The 22,043-nt window shown below is 33.8% G+C and overlaps 1 protein-coding gene across 6 annotated transcripts in view; it reads left to right on the top strand.

The window, feature by feature from the left end:
- The window catches only part of Spock3 (SPARC (osteonectin), cwcv and kazal like domains proteoglycan 3), a 362,591-nt gene that overhangs the window by 260,041 nt on the left and 80,507 nt on the right, over positions 1-22,043 (top strand). For 5 of the 6 annotated variants that reach the window (XM_038326914.1, XM_038326913.1, XM_038326911.1 and 2 more), the window contains 2 exons: positions 1,653-1,776; positions 18,641-18,755. In XM_038326914.1, the coding sequence (XP_038182842.1) occupies positions 1,653-1,776; positions 18,641-18,755 (239 nt within the window). The remainder of the gene's footprint in view (positions 1-1,652; positions 1,777-18,640; positions 18,756-22,043) is intronic. The other variant, XM_038326916.1, reaches the window with a different exon arrangement.

Genomic DNA, 22,043 nt, shown 5'->3' with positions numbered 1-22,043 from the left:
GAATTGAAAAAATGAAGCACTTCATACTACTTGAGATATTATATACATATTCCATAATTTTTACATCCTGGACACCCTTGGCTGGTATCCTTGTTATCTAAGCCTTACTCAATTTTTGTCATTGATGAGTATTGGAATAGTAAGATAAAGTTTTTATATACATTATTTTAATTTGTAGTAGAACCTTTATTACATATTAGTACTTTGCTCCACTGTATTTCCAGGAGAATTCTGCAGCAAAGTAAGGTTAGGATATGATCAATAAGTATAAATTATATATATAAGAAATGAAAACAGTATATTTGAAATTCTTGTAGACATTATAACAATCTGTATAGGAATGATCTCTGAAGAGTCAGGAGAAATGAGGGGAAATAAAGGATATGAAGGGATAAAGTGATAGAGGAACAAGGTGAAGGAAGGGAGAAGAGAGAAAGAGATGAGGAGGTAAAAAGATAGATAGATACATGATAGATAGATAGATAGATAGATAGATAGATAGATAGATAGATAGATGATAGAAGATAGATAGATGATAGATAGATAGATGATAGATGATAGATAGATAGATAGATAGATAGATAGATGATAGATAGATAGATACATGATAGATAGATAGATAGATAGATAGATAGATATGATATGATATTTTAAAGTCTATATTCTTCTCCTTTGATAGAATTCCTTATGATGTATTTTTTTTAGTATTGTCTAGCTGCAACACTTTGTAAGCTGGTTTTCCTAGTATAAAGCCTAGAGAATAAAAATAATTAACATATATAAAATCATGAGAAGGGGTGAATAGTCCTTTTAACATTTTTGTGTCAAGGAGACATCGGATTACTTTCTGCACAGAAAATTACAATGAATATATATTGACTTACCACATTCTATACAAGGATCTGTCTTCGTACAGATTTCCAGTCACTCTCATTTCTTAGTCATTTTCTTTCTGTGTAAACTGTTCCCACAAATAGGCAAGGAAATGAGTAGTGTAAACAAGAGGAAAGAGTCTTTGTGATGCATTAAAAATAGGAATGGATTTCCCAGAATTATTTTAGATCAAAGTCTAAGGAGTCCATCTTGAGACACTTCACAGCAATGGGGGGGTTGTTGTCAATAAACCTAGTAATTTGGCTCTTTAAACATTGTTAGATGCTGTAAATTGCTTGTACTTTGTAGCTATTTCTTCTAAAAGTCAGGTCTCTCCTTTTAAAGCAAGCATCATTAAGTCAGTTGTCTCTTTTTTTTTTCCATTCCTAAGAGACTACAAGGGAAAGCTTGAAGAAGGTTCCAGAAATCTTGAGTTTTGTACTTTTAGCAGGTGCTGCTTCTGGCTTATCAAGAACCTATTTCATGTCTAAAAAATAGAGAATACACATAAAATAATCTAACCACACTCTTTGTGACTAGCACAACACTTTTGAGAAGTACAATCTCAGTTCATTGGAATAACTGTGGATTCTGAAAAGACAGCACTAGATATGAAGAACAGTGTGCAGAGATAGCTTCGGTGAAAGAGACAATCGCTCAACATCAAGCATCGTTATGACAGGCCAGAAAAGGCAGTTGCACTTACAGTTAATTGTGAAAATTGAATGCACTAAGTATGGCTCTTTTCTTTTTGTTTTATGTCTTTTCCCTGCCAGCAGTATGAAAGAAGTAGGAGGAAGCCATAAGCAAGGGAGAGGTCTGCGGCCATCCACCTGTAAGCCCTGCCCTGTGGCCTATGGCAGCCCCGTTTGTGGTTCCGATGGGCATTCCTACACTTCGCAGGTGAGGGCAGCTCTATTTACCCAGTATAAAATAAATAATGCCTGTTGATCCGTGCTGTGCTCTGAATGTGACATGACCCCGGAGATTCATGTGCTTGAATGTCGTCCCTATGCATTGGTTTTGCTGTGGAATGTTCTGGAATCTTTAGAAGATAAGAGTCACCCTGAAAGAATATGCCACTTGCAGAGTGATTGGTGATTTTCTAGTACGGTCCCGCTTCCCTATCTGCCCTTCCTTCCTGAGAGCAGGCATAACGTAACCAGCTGCCTCGGTTGTGATGATGTACACCCGACACCTCAGTAGACTGCATCCCTTCACAAAATTCTGCAAAATCAAACCACAGAGGTTTGTGTCAGACATTTAGACACAGCCACAAAAAAAAAGCAACTGATCCAAAAAGTAACTTAAGCCAATCAGCCATCTGTTTTCGCGGCTCTTTTTGTAATTTCATTACTAGCTTTAAAGAAATATTTATGACATCATTTGTTAGGAATATAATCTCAAGTGAATTTATTTCTCCTATATAAGAATTTTTGAAATGTTAATGTGACACACTGGAAAGCAATATTTCCTTCATTCTCTTCTGTGGTAAAGCCAGAAATACCATTAATAGTAATTAGTGATGTAACAGCAATAACAACAGTAGTTCGACACTGAAATCACTATTTTAAAAGTCTCATATCTTACCTCCTAACATCATCTCAATTAAGCTTCCAAGAACCCTTTGAAAGCACTGAAATCAAGGAAGTAACAGCAATATGACCAAATTTACACAACTGATTATTTTTAAAGTCAGATTTGATAACATCTCTTCATCAATGATCCAGGTTTTTCTTCTACATCATTCTGAGGTCGTAGTCACTATGTCATAAGATTATATAAGATTCACTAGTGTTTAAGAACTTAGCTTAAATGAGAAATTGATGTGTGTCCTTTGATTGGGGATAAGAGATTTACAGCCTCTACATTAATTCTCATAGTTCATTCATGAATTTATTGTTTTACAAAAGAGTGTTCCCATCAGGTAACAAACACATCAAACAACATCAAATGAATGATTATAGTAATGCACCCATGAAAGACTAATTATGTGTTTTTGATAAATTGTATATATGAGGTCTTTAAGACAGACTCAGTTTAGTTTATGCCTGTTTTTTAATCACTGTATAGTCAATTCTGGAATTTTTTTACTTTCAGAATATTTTGGCTTTGGGGAACTATTATAAACTTTGAGAAATATTTCACTGAAGCATCCTTTTGCATTTTGTAGTTATAATTCCTATTAAGAATATGAGAATAAAAAACCCTGCAATAAAGTTAGACACTGCATATATGTTAAGTATTATATTAATACATATGTATGCACCAAGTAAACTATTGTAGAGGGAACACCTTGATAATTGGTCAGCTCATTATTTTTTCCAAAATCTTCTAAGCAGAGGATGAAAATGGTTGAGGGCAGAGTTATGGGATCTTAATTCTGCTTTTCGATTCATAGAGGCTGTGAGCAGAGTGAGCACCATGATATAACAGTTTAAATAATGACAGGAACCCCACAGTTCTGTTATTTAGGTGTTTTGCTTTCAGATTGTGTAATTAGTTCTCCTAAGTTTTTTTATTGTGATCAGCTTAGGATAAAGAATAAAAATTATAAATTATGTTTTCATTGCATACTCTAAGAAGAGGCAAGTTATTACAATGGGGCAGAAGCTGGTGAATGGATGGGATAAGAGAGGGATTTATAGGGTATCCAATAAAAGATTTTAGGCAAATTATTAAATCATGATATCATTTTAGAAGGTATGACTTAGTTGGACTGGAAAGTTATCTCAGTGGTGAAGAGCACTTGTGCTTCTTGGGGATGTGGGATTGATTTCTGATATCCACATGGCAAGGTACAATCACCCATAACTTCGGTATATCCAATGTAGGGTATCTGATGCTATTGTCTAGTCTCCACAGTTACTAGGCACACTGGTCCACAAATAAACATTCAGGCAAAACTCCTATACAATGAAAATAAATAAAACATTTAAAACTGTAGGATGCTTTATAAAAAGTGATCATTTTCATTAATTATAATATTGTCATATTAATCAAAATTATAATATTGGAATTCAAACACTGAAGATTGGAACTTTAACAAAGTCATCAACAAGACATTTTAAAGTTGCACATACAAAAATAAAATAAAACCTAGAGGGACAGATTAGAACAATTCAAATGTAGTTTTTCTAAAAAATGTCCGGAGTATACGTGATTTTCATAAAATACATTCCCATAACACTGCCTCCGTTTTATTATCAGAAGTAATTGGCCTCTGTAGAAGCGTAGTTAATCTTTCCTCTCCTAATAAGAAAGTTAATGGTTTCTGAATTCTTTCAAATTAAGCAATGCTAAAGAAAATCAAAACATCACTTCATTCAAACGAAACAGAGAGGGAATCATTCTTGAAATTGACAAAAAAGATGACGGTCTCTGCTCCATACTTCAGGCAAAGTCTAACATGATTTTTTCTCTCAATCTTCAGTATGAATTAGGAATTATTCTCCAATACTACAGCTTTATTAGAGCATGAATGGTAAATTCATCAGTTTATATAAATTGTGCATTACAATTGCTCTGAGAATAAATCAATAAAAAATACTGATGTTTTAGAATTGAGCATGGCATAAAGAAAAAAGGCCCGTGAAGACAGCAATGGATGAATTTAAGCTTTTTTCTATTGTATTTAGCAATAGAATACCCAACATTTGAACTAAGCAGTGGTGAATCCCTCAGAAATAGACATTGTTTATAAAATTGCGTGTGAGTGTGTGTGAGTGTGTGCATCTGCAGAGAAGGAAACTTGAATGTTTGTCTATTTCATCCTACAACTCCCAGCTTCTCCTGCAGATATGCTACTGAAGGTGGTGGGGATGAGACCCCGTAAATAGACATTTATAGACTCACCAGGTGAATTTGTGTATAAGTATAGTTGAGAAATGTTATGGAATTTCTTCATATATGTTTGGATTCTTATGGTTATATATATAAATATGTAATAACATTAACATTAAAAAAGAATTTGCTGTATGTTTTCATGTGACAATATTTTACTATAAATATCAATTATAGCCAGGCAGTGGTGGTGCATGCCTTTAAGCCCAGCACATGGGAGGCAGAGGCAGGTGGATCTCTCTGAGTTTGAGACCATCGTGGTCTACAGAGTAAGTTCTAGGACAGGCTCCAAAGTTAGAGAAACTTTGTTGCAAAAAAAAAACCAAACCAAAACAAAAATACCAATTTTAAAACCACATGATTTATACTTTCTTTCATTTGTTTTTCCTTAACTGAGATATGTTATTCCTTTTAGTAGTTATTAATTCTAATTATTGTATATGAACACTGAACTATAGAAAATCTGTGATATCTAACAATTATAAGTTTTAGGCAATATGTTGGTATTTAATTTTATCTTCCTCCACAATTTTCCTTTGTTTTAGTTGAGACTCTTTGTTAAGAACAAAAGTCAGAAAGGCATACATGCTATGTCTCTTTGAACTTTTTTATTCAATCTCAGTTTGATTTTGTAACTAACTATTCAAATCAAAAGTAAAAATAAAAACAAGCCAACAAACAAAAAACAAGCTACCACCACATCAAACAAACTTTCATGAATGCAGGATAAGGGTTGGTGAGACAGAGAAAGGTTCATGGGGGGAGGGGGGAGACAAGAGTGAGAAACACATGTAAATAACAATCATTTCATTTGTTTTAAAAGGAACTCCATTGTTATTGGATTATTTGTTCTTTTGATGACCAATTTCTTGAGTTCTTTTTATATTTTGGAGATCAGACCTTTGTCTGATGTGGGGTTAGTGAAGATCTTTTTCCATTCTGTAGGCAGTCATTTTGTCTTATTGACCATGTCCTTTGCTTTACAGAAGCTTTTCAGTTTCAGGAGGTCCCATTTATTAATTATTTCTCTCAGTGTCTGTGCTGCTGGGGTTATATTTAGGAAATGGTCTCTTGTGCCAATACGTTCAAGTGTACTTCCCACCTTCTCTTCTATAAGGTTCAGTGTGGCTGGCTTTATGTTGAGGTCTTTGATCCATTTGGACTTTGGTGCATGGTGATAGATATGGGTCTGTTTTTATTCTTCTATGTGTTGATATTCAGTTATGCCAGCACCACTTGTTAAATATGTTTTCTTTTTTCCATTTGATAATTTTTGCTTCTTTGACAAATATCAAGTGTTCAAAGGTGTGTGGATTAATATCCAGGTCTTCTATTCGATTCCATTGGTTCTCCTGTCTGTTGTTATGCCAATACCAGCCTCTTTTCAGCATTTTATTTCTGTAGTAGAGTTTGAAGTCATGGATTGTGGATTGTGATGCCTCCAGAAGTTCTTTTATTATACATAATTGTTTTGGCTATCCTGTTTTTTTTTTTTTTTTTTTTTTTTTTTTTGGATTTTCCATATGAAGTTGAGTACCATTCTTTAAAGGTCTGTGAAGATTTTGCTGGGCATTGCAGTGAATCTGTAGATTGCCTTTTGGTAAGATTGCCATTTTTACTATGTTAATTCTGCCTACCTAAGAGCATGGGAGATCTTTCCACTTTCTGGTGTCTTCTTCAATTTCTTTCATCAAAGATTTAAAGTGCTTGTCATACAGGTCTTCTACTTCTTTGGTTAGATTACTCGAAGATATGCTACTTGTGGCTATAGGGTGATGTTTCTCTGATTTCTTTCCCAGCTCATTTATCATTTGTGTATAGGAGGACTACTATTTTTTTTGAGTTAATCTTGTATCCTACTACATCACTGAAAGTATTTATGAGTTATAGATGTTCCTTGGTAGAATTTTTGTGATCACTTATATAAACTATCATATCATGAGCAAACAGTAAGAGTTTGACTTCTTCTTTTCCAATTTGTATCCCCTTGATCTCCTTTTTGTGTAACTCAAGAAATCGGTCATCAATAAACAATGGAGTACAGACCTAAACAGAAAACTCTCAACAAAGGAATCTAAAATGGCTGAGAGACACTTAAGGAAATGTTCAACATCCTTAGTCATCAGAGAAATGCAAATCAAAATGGCTCTGAGATTCCACCTTACATCTGTAAGAATGACCAAGATCAAAAACACTAATGAAAACTTATGCTGGAGAGGTGGTGGGGAAAAGGGAACACTTCTGCAATGTTGGTAAAAATGCAAGCGGGTACAGCCCTTTGCATGTCAGTGTGTCAATTTCTCAGAAAATTAGGAAACAACCTTCTTCAAGACACAGTAACACCACTTTGGGGTATATATCCAAAGGATGGTCAGTTGTGCCATGAGGACATGTGCTCATCTATGTTCATAGCAGCATTGCTTGTCATAGCCAGAACCTGTAAACAACCTAAATGCCCCTTGACTGAAGAATGGATAAGGAAAATGTGGTACATTTACACAATGGAGTACCACACAGCAGAAAAAATAACATCTTGAATTTTGCAGAAAAAAATGGATGGAGTTAGAAAACCTTATTTTGAGTGAGGTAACCTGTAGAAGGAAGCAGCGGGGCTGTGTCCCGCCACCCGGCTAGCTTTACCCAAAGTAATTACATGGAAACTGTATTCTTTTAAACACTGCCTGGCCCATTATCTGTAGCCTCTTATTGGTTAATTCTCACATCTTCCTTTAACCCATATTTAGTAATCCGTGTAGCACCACGAGGTGTGGCTTACCAGGAGAGATCTTAACCTGCATCCATCTCGGAGAGGAGAATCATCGACTGCATATGGCGACTGCCTGAAGTGTCTCCCCACTCCTGCTACCCAGCATTCTGTTCTGTCTACTCCGCCTACCTAATTTTCTGTTTTCTTAAAGGGCCAAGGCAGTATCTTTATTAATAATGAAAGTAACACATAGACACTCCTCCATCAGTAACCCAGACACAGAAAGACAGTTATCACATGTACTCACTCATAGGTGTTTTTTAAACATAAAACAAAGAAAGCCACCCTACAAACCATAATCCCAGAGAAGTTAGAGAACAATGAGGACACTAAGAGAGACTTACATAGATCTAATCTACATGGGAAGTAGAAAAAGACAAGATCTCCTGAGTAAATTGGGAGTATGGGGACCTCAGCAGAGGGTTGATAGGGAGAGGGGAGAGACAGGAAGGTGAGCAGAGAAAAATGTAGAGCTCAATAAAAATCAATAAAAAAGGAACTCCATACAAAACTGAGGACATTATATTTCTGAAATATGTTCTCTGATGAAAATGCTTATGTTTGGAGAGAATTCTAATTGTGGAAAAAGTTCTCCTCCGTTTATAGTGATCTAATATCCAACACACCCATCAGGAAATATCAAAAATCACAAGTATAATATTCTTGATAGAAAATTTTGACTTTTTAATTTTTTATTTGAAATGAAGCAAAAATCTAGAAAAAGAATTTGAAAGCAACCCATAATAGACTATTATATTTTTTTTATTGATTTTTATTGAGCACAACATTTTTCTCTGCTCCTCTCCCTACCTCTCCCCTCCCATTCAACCCTCTCCCATGGTCCTCATTCTCCCAGTTTACTCAGGAGATATTGTCTTTTTCTACCTCTCATGTTATGAGAATCTTTCCCCAGTGATTTTGTATGATATCATATACTTTGATTAATTTAGATAGCAAAATATTATAATAAATCATCTGGAATGAATCTGAGGCATTTTGCCATTGATTTAAAAAACCTCCTATTTCCAGGAAAAGTTATACCATATTGAATGGAAATTTCAGGTGCTGCATCTACTGTTTCATAGATCTCACACTTTTACACATGTATAATTAACCTCTATTTATATACATAGATTAAATTCTTCATTTCCTTTGATTTTATCTCCTTATTCACTTTTCCTGGACTTCTCAGTCTGGTTTGGTCTTACAGCACAGTGCTGCTTCCACATGCTTATGTGAGCCACAATTTAGAGAAAACTGCTTAATATCTTTTAGCATTTTATAGAAATTTACTTACATGCTTTTCATGTGTAAAGGAGAAAAATTAAAAATAACTTATTTTATTGGTATTATTAAATTGGTATTCAGCAGCCACCATAGACTAGACTAATGCTATGTTTTATATAATGTTCATCAAAGTATTAAAGAGTAATACTAGCAATTACGGTGTTTCTTACATAATGCATGTTATATCCTTACATAATGTTCCTTACTTAATGAAACAATTGTATTTCAAATTGAATAGCTTTATTTTATACATACTCACAAACAGATTAAAAGAAACCATTTTTCACAAATTCTTAACATTTTACAACATGGTAGAATTTATACTTACTTCCTATTATTATAAGCACAATAGTTATTTGAGTTGCTATGAAAAGAAATTATAGTTGATAGCCTTACTACTGCATGCCAAATTAATAGAACAATAATATCAGGTAATTATCTAAGTTGTTTTTATATTCATTTTATAAAACAAAATTAAACATTTTTCTGAAATAGTGTTAACTAAACCGTAATCCTAAAACTTAGAAGCAACAAATTCTGAAATTAAAGTCAAATACAAGCTTGTTTAGTTAGCCTAAGTGCTATCCTAGGAACATGATGCTGGCACATTTATTGTGTGTGGATTACACATGAATTATCTCTTTGTAAGATCAATTGTTCATCAGTTATCAAAATAAAGCTTCAACAATGGCAGGCTATATGATAGATTTGAAAGAGCCAGCTATGATGCAATTCATCAAAAATATACATTCTAGACAGCAAACTGTGTTAGGTCAAGTTAAAAGAAAGCTGTAACACATGGCATTTTAACTTGTTGGCTGGCATTATTATAGTTGATACACTCACAATGTCTTTAGGAAACTCAAAATCAATTCATTGACAGCTTGTTTGGAAAAAATTATTTCTTTTGCCAAAGACATATAGTGCATGCATGCAAACAAAAAAATATTAAGATGCCTAATTTATAGTAATCAGTGGTCTAAATTAAAATGCCAGTATAAAATTAATGTGTCAAGTTCATTTTCAATGATGTGGTTTTCATAAGAATGTTATGAGGTATATAATATATATTGAAATCTTTATTCAAAATTAATCTGAAGCATAGATATAGAAAGTTATATAATAAGGTCTCAGATGATAGCAGCAGGGCTAGTCAGATATAATATTGCTGTACATAAAATGTATATGACATAGAACATATATATTACAATTTTATTTAAGCATGATTTATAATTATGTAATACCTGATAAATAAAGATAATATTATTCTAAGAATGTGAGTGTTAAAATTAACATAGGAAAATTTTCTTATGAGGAAATTGTACTTTATAACTGAATAGTAGTTGTGTAGACTTATAATAACATGAATAATAGTAGAAAATCACAAAAGGATTTGATTGAAACACATCACAGGAGTAAATTTAACATTTTCCTATTGTTTTCTAAATTCACAGATTCAACAACCTAAACAAATTCTATAAACCATCAAAACTTAGTTTAGAAATCTGAGCAGGTTTTTCAATAATTTTCATTTGATTTCTCTACTTGACATGGCATGATTAGTTTACCCATATATAGACAGCTTAAAAAATTACATCAATCTAACATGTAATATAAAAAATGAAATATTTAGGACAATTATGCCATCCAAAGCATTCATCAAAACTGAAAAATATGTCAAAACTGACCAAAATCCTTCCAAAAGCAGTGTGGTATCACTGACCATTTGCCTAATTTCAGTGACAAACTTGTATCAAGTTTTCTAAACAATTGTCTTCTGTCAAAGAAGGAACTTTCAACAAGGGATTCCCATATGGTACCTAGGGTTTTCCTTCTGGGAATGAGCATCCAAGGGTATATCTCTTTTAAAAGATGCCCTCAGAAGTGTGAGGCCTATCTGATTTAGAGTTAGCATTTCATAAAGCCTCTGTACGTCTTACGGACCACATTTGTGGTGTAAGAGTGATATTCATTCAGTAGCAAAGATTATCATTGCCTGGTTTTTCTGCAAGGAAGAGCTATTAGTGCACATGGAAAACACTGAACAGGCAGAGCAGTTATAACTTGGGAGATGTTGCAAATGGAGCCTTCAAATGATTCATGAAACCAGGTTGAAAGAGAAGGACATGTGGCTTCCCAGACTATAAGATGATAGGTTTTGAAATCCTGTTAGAACACGCGACCCTTCTACTTGTGTTTAGATTGACAGCATAAGAACCATCTACTGAACAGTTTGACTTTTCCAAGCAAAAGAGCAGTGGCAAACTACTAGCCACCAAAATGATTCACAGTAGAAAAGAGAAAGATATAGTAGTATTGTGACTTAGGGCCTGACCCCAGCCGAATTTCATTGTAAATTTAGGTAAATCATGAAAGGGGGTGAGTGAGATAGGTATGGGTCAAATGTAAGAAATTCTATTATATGGTCTTATAAGGCTAGCTCCACCAGGAAGGAGAAACACAGAAGATACTTGGAAAGACAGAAACCTATTAATACCCCTTATTCCTTCAATTTCCTCAGACTTAAGGAACACCTGTCACTCTTCTATCACCTAGATCTCCTTAATGGAAGGAGCTGAAATTCCTCATTCCTTCAAATCATCTTGGAAAAACCAAATCCACATATGCTGTTCATCAATATTCAGTCCAGGAAAGATAGGGGCCTTATGTCAAAGTGAGACCAATCGTGTTCCCATCTTAGGTCTACATGGACAACACTCTGGGGAGTGCACGTAGGCGAGATGGAGAACTGAGTTTATAACACTGTAACTGCTAAGGGTATAAGTGCTACTCACAATTTACAACAGCTCCATCAGCCTGGCATTGCTTTTTGGAAAGTGACAAAAGACTCGGAATGTCTAAATATGTGATATGTTCACCAAGAATTCCATAGGATCCACCAGGTTACTGTCTGGTTGTTAAACACTTAACCACATAACCAGTTGAGGACAACATGTCTGAATTGTTTTGCTTTTCCAAGCTGTAGTAAATTTTGCACACACACCACTAATATATGTATATATATACATGTATGTATATATATGTGTATGTATACACACCTAAATATCATACATACATATATGTATGTACCCCTCGACACACACACACACACACACACACACACACACACACACACATATATATATATATATATGTATGTATATATATATATATATATATACTGACTAACATAGATAGACAGATATATGGAGCCTTATATATACTTTTATTACCTGGAACATCTCAGAATGTGCACTACTCTTGCAGAACATTGCCTTACTGAATTGTGTGAACCATGTGGTGAGAGTTGTGGAATCATAAATATTTTAGAACACAATCTCTCAGAGATTATGCCAATGTATAATATACTAGATTCCTGTAGATTAAATAGATGGCTTATGAAGTATCTTTCTGATAATTCTATTATTGAGAATATTTGATGATAAAAAGTTTAGTATCATTGAATCTGAAAAGCTCCCACATCCCAAAGATGGCATATTAATCTCAAATAAGATCGTAAATAAATCAAAATAAACTACCCAAATAGAGAAGCAACACTATATGAAAAAGGTGTCAACAAACATTTGGTGCTCAAAATATATTTTGCTCTTTGGAGCCTCAAAGATGGAAAATATGGAAAGCTAGTCAAGTCAAAGTCTTTGGTTAATGCCTATAAAGGAATAAATTGAATGTCTAAATGAGGACACATTATTACACTATCTTCAGTGTCCAAATGACCTAAGCTTCATTTTAAGTGATGTCATCAGAGGGCTTTTCTCCAAGTTCAGAGAATAAGTTCACCTTAGGAAGATTTCTACAAGTCCACCTACACTTTTTGTAGCTAATTAGTCTTCACTGGTTATAAAAACCCAAGATCCAAGGACCCTGGTGCTGTGTGGTAACAAATGATTGCCATCTAAGTTTGGAGCAAATTTATACTCTCTATACTTTGGTACTGGATTTGAGAACACACATTCATTTGGTGTGGGTCATCTGCTTTAATAAGGAGGGAACATAATAAACAATTGCAATGTACAAATAAATTCCCCTAATAACGTTTTTGGTAAGAACAGGGAAAGTTTCCTAAAATAATGTGTTATTCTTTCAAGAGAGTGTCACATATAGAGAATAATTCAATGTCCACTATGATGAAGATGGCAATACTGTGTTTGTTTCTATATTTCACTTTTGACTGGTGATATCAAGGCTGTGATATTTCTGTGTGAATTGTGTGTCACAGTTGGATAAACGGATTTAAAGTTGAATCTGTTCTTAGTTTCTTCCCTTTGTTTTTCACGGGAAATACCAGAGTAAAGATTATAGGAACAAGTAGAGGTATTTTTCTCTGGAAAGCTTAGTCCTAACTAAGAGTAAGAAAGCCTGCACATTTATTCTCATTGTGTTGGTCCTGGGTTTACTAGAGAAATATATCAGTTCAAGAAAAATCGAGATCAAAAGTTATTTCTGTTCTTTCATGCTTTGCAATTTGTTCTTTTACTATAATAAAATGCTATGGTTTCAGTAAGGAAAAGGTAATGGCAGTTGTTCTTTGTTGATAATCATATCAATGAAAGATCCAATTGTTACCCGAATGATGAAAATCCTGCATGAATTAAATACCTGGTCTTTATATCTCTTTCATATGTCATGTTCATTACTGCATTCATTCCTTCTCCAAACCCTTTACCTCTAACTTTTCCTGTTCTTCCCCTCATGTTATAATGCACTCACTTGGACATTTGTTTGCATCCATATGTCAGCTGGCTAGATTCCACAGATGAGAGAGAAAAGAGTTTTTCTTTCACAAACTATGTAAACTCAATATACATTCTATATCAATTTTCCTGAATATTTTTAAGTTCATTTCTTTAAAACAAATAGTATTCCTACATATACTCCAAATGTTCACCATCACTTCATCTGTTGATTAGCAACTTCGTGGATGTGAATTCCTCTTATATTGAATAAAGTAGAAGCAAAATATTTTGGACCAGTTACATAAGTCATTCAGCTACAACTGGGACTTGTTTGTGAAAATATATGCCTATCTCATTTCAAGGACCACAGAACACTGCACAGAAACGGCCTAACATACTCTGTGATGAACAGAATGGGCTCATTCAAAAAAGGCCATGTTCTACTATAGATTTTGCTGTTTCAACTGACTTTAATTCCTTGGTTTTATGAATAGTTAAAATAACATGTTTGCAACAGTGTTTTGACTTGAAGAAGGTCACTTTAGTGAACAATCAATAACAATTTACTGGGGGAAATATGGACAGGATCTTGAGAGTTTATCTTTTGATAGACCAATGCCTACCAAGAATTTGTAGTTCCAGTGTTTTTATTACTTTATAAATAATATGAATCAAAATTTCCACTCCCTCCCGCTCCCCATTCACCCATCCCCCTCCAGTCCGAAGAGAGGGCAGGGTACCCTGCACTGTGGGAAGTCCAAGGCCCTTCCTCCTCCATCTAGGCTTAAGAAGGTATACATCCAAATAGACTAGGATCCCCAAAAGCCAGTACATGCAGTAGAGACAAATACCAGTGCCATTATCATTGGCTTCTCAGTCAGCCCCAATTGTCAGCCACATTCAGCGGGTCCAGTTTGATCCCATGCTTGTCCAGTCCCAGTCCAGCTTGCTTTGGTAAGCTCCCATTAGTTCAAGCACACTGTCTCAGTGGGTGGGTCAACCCCTTATGGTCCTACCTTTCTTGGACATATTCTCTCTCCTTTTGCTCTTCAATTGGACCTTGGGATCTCAGTCCAGTACCATGTGGGTCTCTGTCTCTATCTCCATCTGTTGCCGGACTAAGTTTCTATGGTGATATTCAAGATAGTCATTAGTCTGACTATTGGATATGTAGTTTTGATTGTGTTGAGATTTAAAGCCAAAAAGTATTTGTTGTTGGGGCACACCCATGTTTGTGTGCTGGGATGGGAGGAGATGGAGGTTCTTCTGTTCATCCTAGATGTGATTAGCAGATTTTTGTGTCACTACATAGTGGATGCCAAAAGCACTTCACTCACCCTTGGTCAGAAATGTCTCCATCTGTTCCCAGGAAATTGAAGAGAAGGTATTCTCATTTAGAACTTATACCCTAAGCCATCTGCTATGTCTCAATTTCTACAGGTGTGTCTGCACCCTGGCAATAGGGGTCTCCTGTATACTGCAGATCTGGCCTATAATATGATTATGTTTTCTATATCCTTGACAAATGACTGTAAGTTAACTATTCCCGTGACTAGTGTTAGAAACCTCCTCTGGATTTGCTTTTCTCAATTTGTCATAGCTTAAACATCCCCAGGGTTGTTACTATAGTTGCTGATGGAGCTGAGAAAGAGGGGCCTGAAAATTAGGTAGGCTAAACTCTCATGCAATGCACAACTTTATTTAGAAGATCAGACATCTTACATTATGAGGATTAAGTAGGGTCATCTGAATAAAGTATACAATCAAAAAGACAAGCCTCACATAGAAAAACCATGTTTTTCCTAGAGATATATGAATAAGAACAGTGGAAGTAAGTTCAGTGCTATCCACTAGACCGGGGAGGAATACAAGATTAGAAAAGCAGCTCTGTGTTGGAAGAAATTGAGGCCACAAGACTCATGTCTTGTTTCCTCACAAGCACTCAGAAATTTCCTCACACAACATGATTCTTGAATCATGTTTAAAAACTCGTGATGCAGGGAGGGGAGCAGAGAAAAATGTTGAGCTAAATAAAAATCAATAAAATAAAATAGAGAAACTCACTATGCAGATTTGTAGTCAAGTAGGTCTTTCTCTACATGATTTGCATTATGTCTATTTATGGATTAGCAAGAATGCCCTTTTTATGGTACTTTGGCTCACTTATACCTTGCTAAATATTTCAGCCCTTTGCTAATTAAGAAATTGGGCATTGTTAATTAAAATACAATCAGTGGATAGAGATAAGATCATTTGAAAGAGAAATTTTTAATATTCTAATGTTTTTTATTTAAACTGTTTCCTAAAGGTTCCTCACTTTTCTCACAAAATTAATCTAAGGCTATTAACTTTAAGTGTTTCTTGGTTATAGTGAAGTTACAAGGTCTGTTATCCACAGAGTATATTACGGAATTTGCTGTTCTTTCCAGTAACGCATATTTTGTTGGATCATTTTAAGGAGAAAGTGTTTCATTTATGAGGAAGTATTCTGCAAAGATAATTTCAGCCAATTATATAAAATTTAAAGAGAACCTTTGATTGTTTAATGGAGATTATGGCTAAGAAGCTTTGCTAATAGATGTTATTTACAAGAACATTTAAATGAAACTTAATAAATTAGTTTTTATACATTATTTTTATTATGTCTACCAACATAAAAATGAATCAGTAACTTTTCTCCAAAACTATATAATTCATATACATAATATTTTTATGAATTGTATTAATTTTCAATTATTTTCAATTAATTGTATGCTTCCTGATTACTTCTGACCATACACTCTTTTGTACTTTAACTATTTTTAACATCATCGCCTGTCTATGCATCATATTGTTGTTTTGCAGCTCACTGAGCTTAAACTTGGGGTCCTAGTTGTGACCATGTTTTTAAATATCTCTGTTAGGGCCTGTTCAACTCTCCAGTAGGGCATAACTAAAAATATGACCCTTACCCCCAAAAATGGTATTAGTGGCAAATGTATCAACAGGGAAGTATAAAGTTCAGTGAACGCCTCTACTTTCTCTTCCTGGCTATTGGCAGACCAACTCCTGCTCAGAAATGTCATTTACTTTTAAGAACCGTGTCATCCCCAGACGATGGCACTTCACAGTTTCCTTCCTTTTATATGCTTCTTATATTCTACCATCTCCTTTTTCTCAATATTTCCTAAACCTTAGTTGGAGTGAAATAAATAGTATTTTTTTTAAAAAAACAGTATTTTTATTTTACTGCCCATCCAACATTAACCACATTACATGAAAACACATAGAATTCACTCTTAAAATTAACCACATTTAAACCAGACATGAAATAAGACATTTTTGAATAAAGCAACAATAAATCAAAATTCTAAAATTAAATTTTAGTACAGATTTACACGTTTGTCAATTAGTCACTCAACATTAATCTTAAACATTTTGTAAACCGTATAATGAATAAAAATTTCATATCAAGTTGAAGGAATACTAAAATAATAAGTTGACAGAAGTTACAGTAAAAAATTAAAATAACTAATTCGACTCTCATTAAAGCATTTGTAATTAATTACATATTTCTACTTTAGATATTGAGCATGTTATAGCTTTAAAATTAATTGGGATTTTTCATAAAAATATAATCTTTACAGTTATTAAATCACTGGATCAGTTTGGGAAATTTTGTTCCAGTGAAGGAAACATTTCTGAATTGTAAACTTGTTCAAAAGTGGCCACGGTTTAGTCATTTGTTACAGAGACAGTTAAGGGTTCTGTTGTCTGTAAAGACTTTTGTCAACAATAAAACACTGAAGTATTGGAGGATGTCAGTGATGCGATCAGCCACTGAGTGTCCTGCTTCCTGATGTGAGCTGAATTAAATTACCCTCCTGTGCCTTTCACACTGGAGCCAGAACGTCTACCTCATTTAATTTTAAAATAATTTTCTCTGTGCAAATTATGGCGGTAACTTCTAAAGAATTCTTGTTACATCAGAATTAGCAGATACAGTCCTTTTGTGTAGGAAGGTAATCATCACCTCTTACAATATGGATTTAGATTAAAATCTTTTCATCATATTAAATATTCAGCTATAAAATATGGTATTAAGGATTTTAAGACAATCACATTTAACATTTTATAATGTGTCACATTTGTAGAAAAATCAATTCAGGCCAAACCAAAACTACATTGAAATATAAAATCCCTTGTTTTGTAATATTTTAGTTGTTCCCTTTAATTCTGATAGATTCTGTTAACTACTGTGCAGAAACTCTGGGTCATAATATCTCAGGGATTAGGTAAGAGACTCGGGCATATTTTTAAAATTCTGGGGAAAATGGTATTATCCTAATTATTTTATAGAAGGGTTTGGATAAGAAGATTTGAGAAAATAGCCTTATACTGTTTATGAATTGATCTCTGGATTTAATAGAAAGTCTTGTGTTATAAAGTTGCAGAAGTACCTCATATTTATTAAAATCTGAGAGTTAGACACACTCCACTTACAAACTTTGCAAATGATGATCTTAAAGTATATATATGCATATATGGTTTTGTGCATGTATTCAATATATATATATATAAAATGAAGGCATGTATATCATATCCTAAGATCTATGCTATATTGATCTTTGTATGCACATTTGATTTGTGCAAAATTAAAAGTAATGATAAAATTATTTCATGTTTGTCATCTTATAAATGCAAATTTTTCAATGATTTCTTAGTATGGCACTTGGGATTGCAAGTTGATGACTGAAGAGACAATCAAGCTTGTGCCCCAATCATAAGTCAAGTAAGAGAGATACGCCATACATACTCAAATGACTGAACAGAACAGGAACATATCCAAAGGACAGCGTAGGAAATGTACTTTCAGTTTCTATATTATTCTTCTGTCCATTTGTAATTTAAAGTTCTGTAACCAGAATATGAATGATCTATGATTTCTGGGCTGTTGTGTTCTGGGCTGTGGCTTCTAATAAAATGACACCCTGAGTAGCTATAGTACTGTCTTGTTCATAGAAAATTTAGTAATAAAGAGTGTGTAGGATGTCCCCTAGCAATATAGATATAAATGAAAACACATTGAAATTACATATGTAAATAGTATGCCTAGGTATCTCTAACTTTCTATTGCCATAATTAAGCCTAAATGTATTTAAGTAATATTTTGTTTTCTTTTTTATTTACACAGTGCAAACTAGAATATCAGGCATGTGTCTTAGGAAAGCAGGTTTCTACTAGATGCGAAGGGCGTTGCCCATGTCCATTCGATAAATCCACAAACACAGGAAGAAATGTTAAGAGAGGTAAGTGCTACAAATTCATTTACACCTTTATATACAATCTACTATTCCAGAGTATTTCATAATAAATAGTAATTAATCAACCTGAGAAAAGTTTGCTTTTATAAGTATAACTAGCTATAAGAATAGACTCTCCTTTGTCAGATTATTCTCACTTGAACCTCAGTTATACAGATAAGTCCTCTCCATGTCGTTAACAGTTATTATATAAAACAAAGTGAAACTTGCAGACCACTTGTTTTGTATTTGGTAACCAAATCTGAAATCTCTAAATTATTTTTTTTAATTATTAGATTTAAAATGTGTAGATTTAGTCTGATATTTTTAGGCTTAGGCATCGAAACTTATTTGACCACATGTGAAATTACTTGAATGTTGTTGTTATAAAGAAGATGCCTACCCAGTGTGCAGTGTACTTATGCATCTGAATTTCAATGGAACAGTTTCAGAAATAAAACATTTCAGTAACTTGAAAACTTGTGTTTTCTTAGATTATCTCCTGAAATTGTTAGTGTCTTGTGTGTGTGTGCACATGCTCATGTGTGTATGCGTTTGCATGTGTGTAAAATTGCCGTTATGCTTTTGGAAAGGTCTACAGAGTACCAAAATTAATATTTGTATTTATAACTGTTTAACTGTTCTAATTTGAGAATTATCATTTCATGGTAGAGAAGTATTCATTACCAGTCTTCTTTTCCCATTACTAGTCTTTTCTTGAAAATTTTTATATAATGGCTACAAAGACAGGAAAATGTGATTTCATGTCAAATTTCCTTAAATCAAACTATACTATTTTGAACATGGAATCCTGGATTTATATATTATAATAAAATGCCAAGGCTAACCAGTTTATAAATATCATTGGTTAATTGGGCTCAAGGCTCGGTGATATTAGTACTTGATTTTGATACGGTATCACAGTATAGAACTATGGGAAATGCAGGAGGAGAGTCCACCTCACAGTAGCCAGGAAACAGGACAGTTTCCAAATCATTGTCAAAGGCTTATGTCCCAAGAACTAACGTCCTCCACAGACTTCAAATACTTAGTGTGGATTTTCTCCCATTGCCTAGTAGTGGCACAGACTTGGAAGCTGAAATATTCAGTCCACGAACCTTTAAGAGACATTTAAAAATATAGGCCATAGTACGGCTGTTGACCATTATTCTGAACTCATGATGAATATGTTATCTTAGAACTGTAGTCTGAAACCTAGTGATATCAGTTTTTAACATATCAGTCAGTAAAATAATTCAGATGAATATTTTAAGTAAAATCATATAAAGACTGACGATTTTTAAACACCTAATCATTGTTCAAAAGAGAATCATTCGATTTTAAAGTGGTCAGTGAATACCTGGTGTTCTTCAAGTGGCAGCGATGCCTTCTAATCATAGCCGTATGCTTTACACATGGCTTCTTTTGTCTCACAGTAGAAGGGATTAACTTCCGATCTTTGTTACTTATGTATCATTTTCCTGTCCAGTTTTTTTTTTTTTTCAATATGCTCTAAAATGACTTGTGGCACAATGAATATATCAATTATCTCTGCACCATCTCAAGCTAACTATAATTATCTTTCAACTGAGATTTTTTATATCTGTGCCTTTCTCACTCTGCTCCCCAGGGAATACATTTCCACAGTTGAAGTGAAGACTTCTAAGTGTGGTACTCACTTCAGGCATGACATAAATCCTACCATCATCTATATCCATTTATTTTATGTATGGTCCATTAAGAACTTTTGAAATGTTCTTTTTGTAAGTGTTTTCACCTAAATTACCATGGTCCTACAACACGCTTTCTGTTTAATAATATTTCACAATTTTGAACTTGCTTTTGAATGAGAAATTGTGTTTTATATGGTATCACATTATCATACCATTTCATAAACTGTTATAGCATGCCAATATGGATTAAATTAGGAAAGTAACATATCTATAAAGTAAAACCCCCAGTGACTAAACAATACTTGTTTTGTATCATTTAAATTTTAATTACAGTATTTTTATTAATATGCCATGAAGCAAACTTTTCTTAAAGTCATACCATCAGGGGGTAAAGATATTTGAAGTTCAATTGTGCATCCAAAGAGAGGTAAGAGGATTGTGAACTAATTCTGCTCTGACAGATTGTCAGGGCAAAGTTAGAACAGGATTTTGCTAGCTACTGTGGAAAAGCAGTACAAAAAATTTTGAATGTCATTGCTCCACAGTGCCAAAGGCCAAGAGACATGGGAAATGTAAAACTCAGTTCAGCATCATTTCTAATCTTCCACCTGTCATTTATAGTAGAAGCGTGTCTTAGGGCATCTGTGCAGTGCAGGAAATTCTTTTTAATGTCATATCTGTTAGAGAAGTAGTGAGAAGGAAACTCCACTCTATGAAATAGTTCTTCAATCTTTCTGATCCCCCCTCTGAGGTCAAATTGATATAACACCAGGTTTTCAGCTTATTAATTTCTGAGTGAACCTTTTAAACTTGCTTGAACTTTATCAGTACTAATAAAATAGGTTTTACTTACAAAGTAGAGGGAAGTATATTTTATCATTATTCTTTAAATATAGTCAGTCCTTAAAGAGGTACATAAATTGGTCAAACAATTATATGGTAACATCATACATGAAGAATTATAAATAATTTACAGTTTTAGAATTCTGGATTCTGACTATAAACCAAGGTATAAACTAATCCTTCAATAAGCCACTTGAATATAATTTTCATATATTTGACGCTTACAGCTTTCCCTCATTTAAAAATATCCAGAGCATCACCTAAAGGAAATAATGTTCAGTCATAATATGTATTATTTGTAAGTTGTATCCATATAATTATAAGAATGATGCCATTTCAGCTGATCATAAAAGACTATGGCATGTTTGCTTAGCTAGGAAAATATAAAACTTATTGTAAAAATAAAGTCAAAATAGATGATTTTCTTAATTTTAGTATATTCATGTAAGTGCAATTATATATTCTAAAGGAGACTTACATCATCAAAGACCAAGAACCTCGAGAAAGAGCTTAGAAAAAAATCATATTTCCTTATAACTTGAAAATGTTACCTTAGACATATAGTTCATTTCAATAGTTCACAAGCAGTGCAAACCACACATCTATAAAATCGAAAGTGCTATTTTGTTATTCCTTTGATTCTTTAGGGTCAGTACGTTATTTATTTGGCCTTTTCTGTTCTAACTGGAGCATGAATTATGTCTCATGCTTACTGTATTTATGGGTCTTAGAAACTTCAGTTTCCTCTTGTGTCTTTGCTTCACTCCTGCCCCCAGGC

This window comes from Arvicola amphibius, chromosome 4 (assembly GCF_903992535.2).
Source record: "Arvicola amphibius chromosome 4, mArvAmp1.2, whole genome shotgun sequence".
Lineage (NCBI taxonomy): Eukaryota > Metazoa > Chordata > Mammalia > Rodentia > Cricetidae > Arvicola > Arvicola amphibius.
Note: the sequence above shows the minus strand (reverse complement) of the source record. Positions and strands in the feature narration are given on the sequence as shown.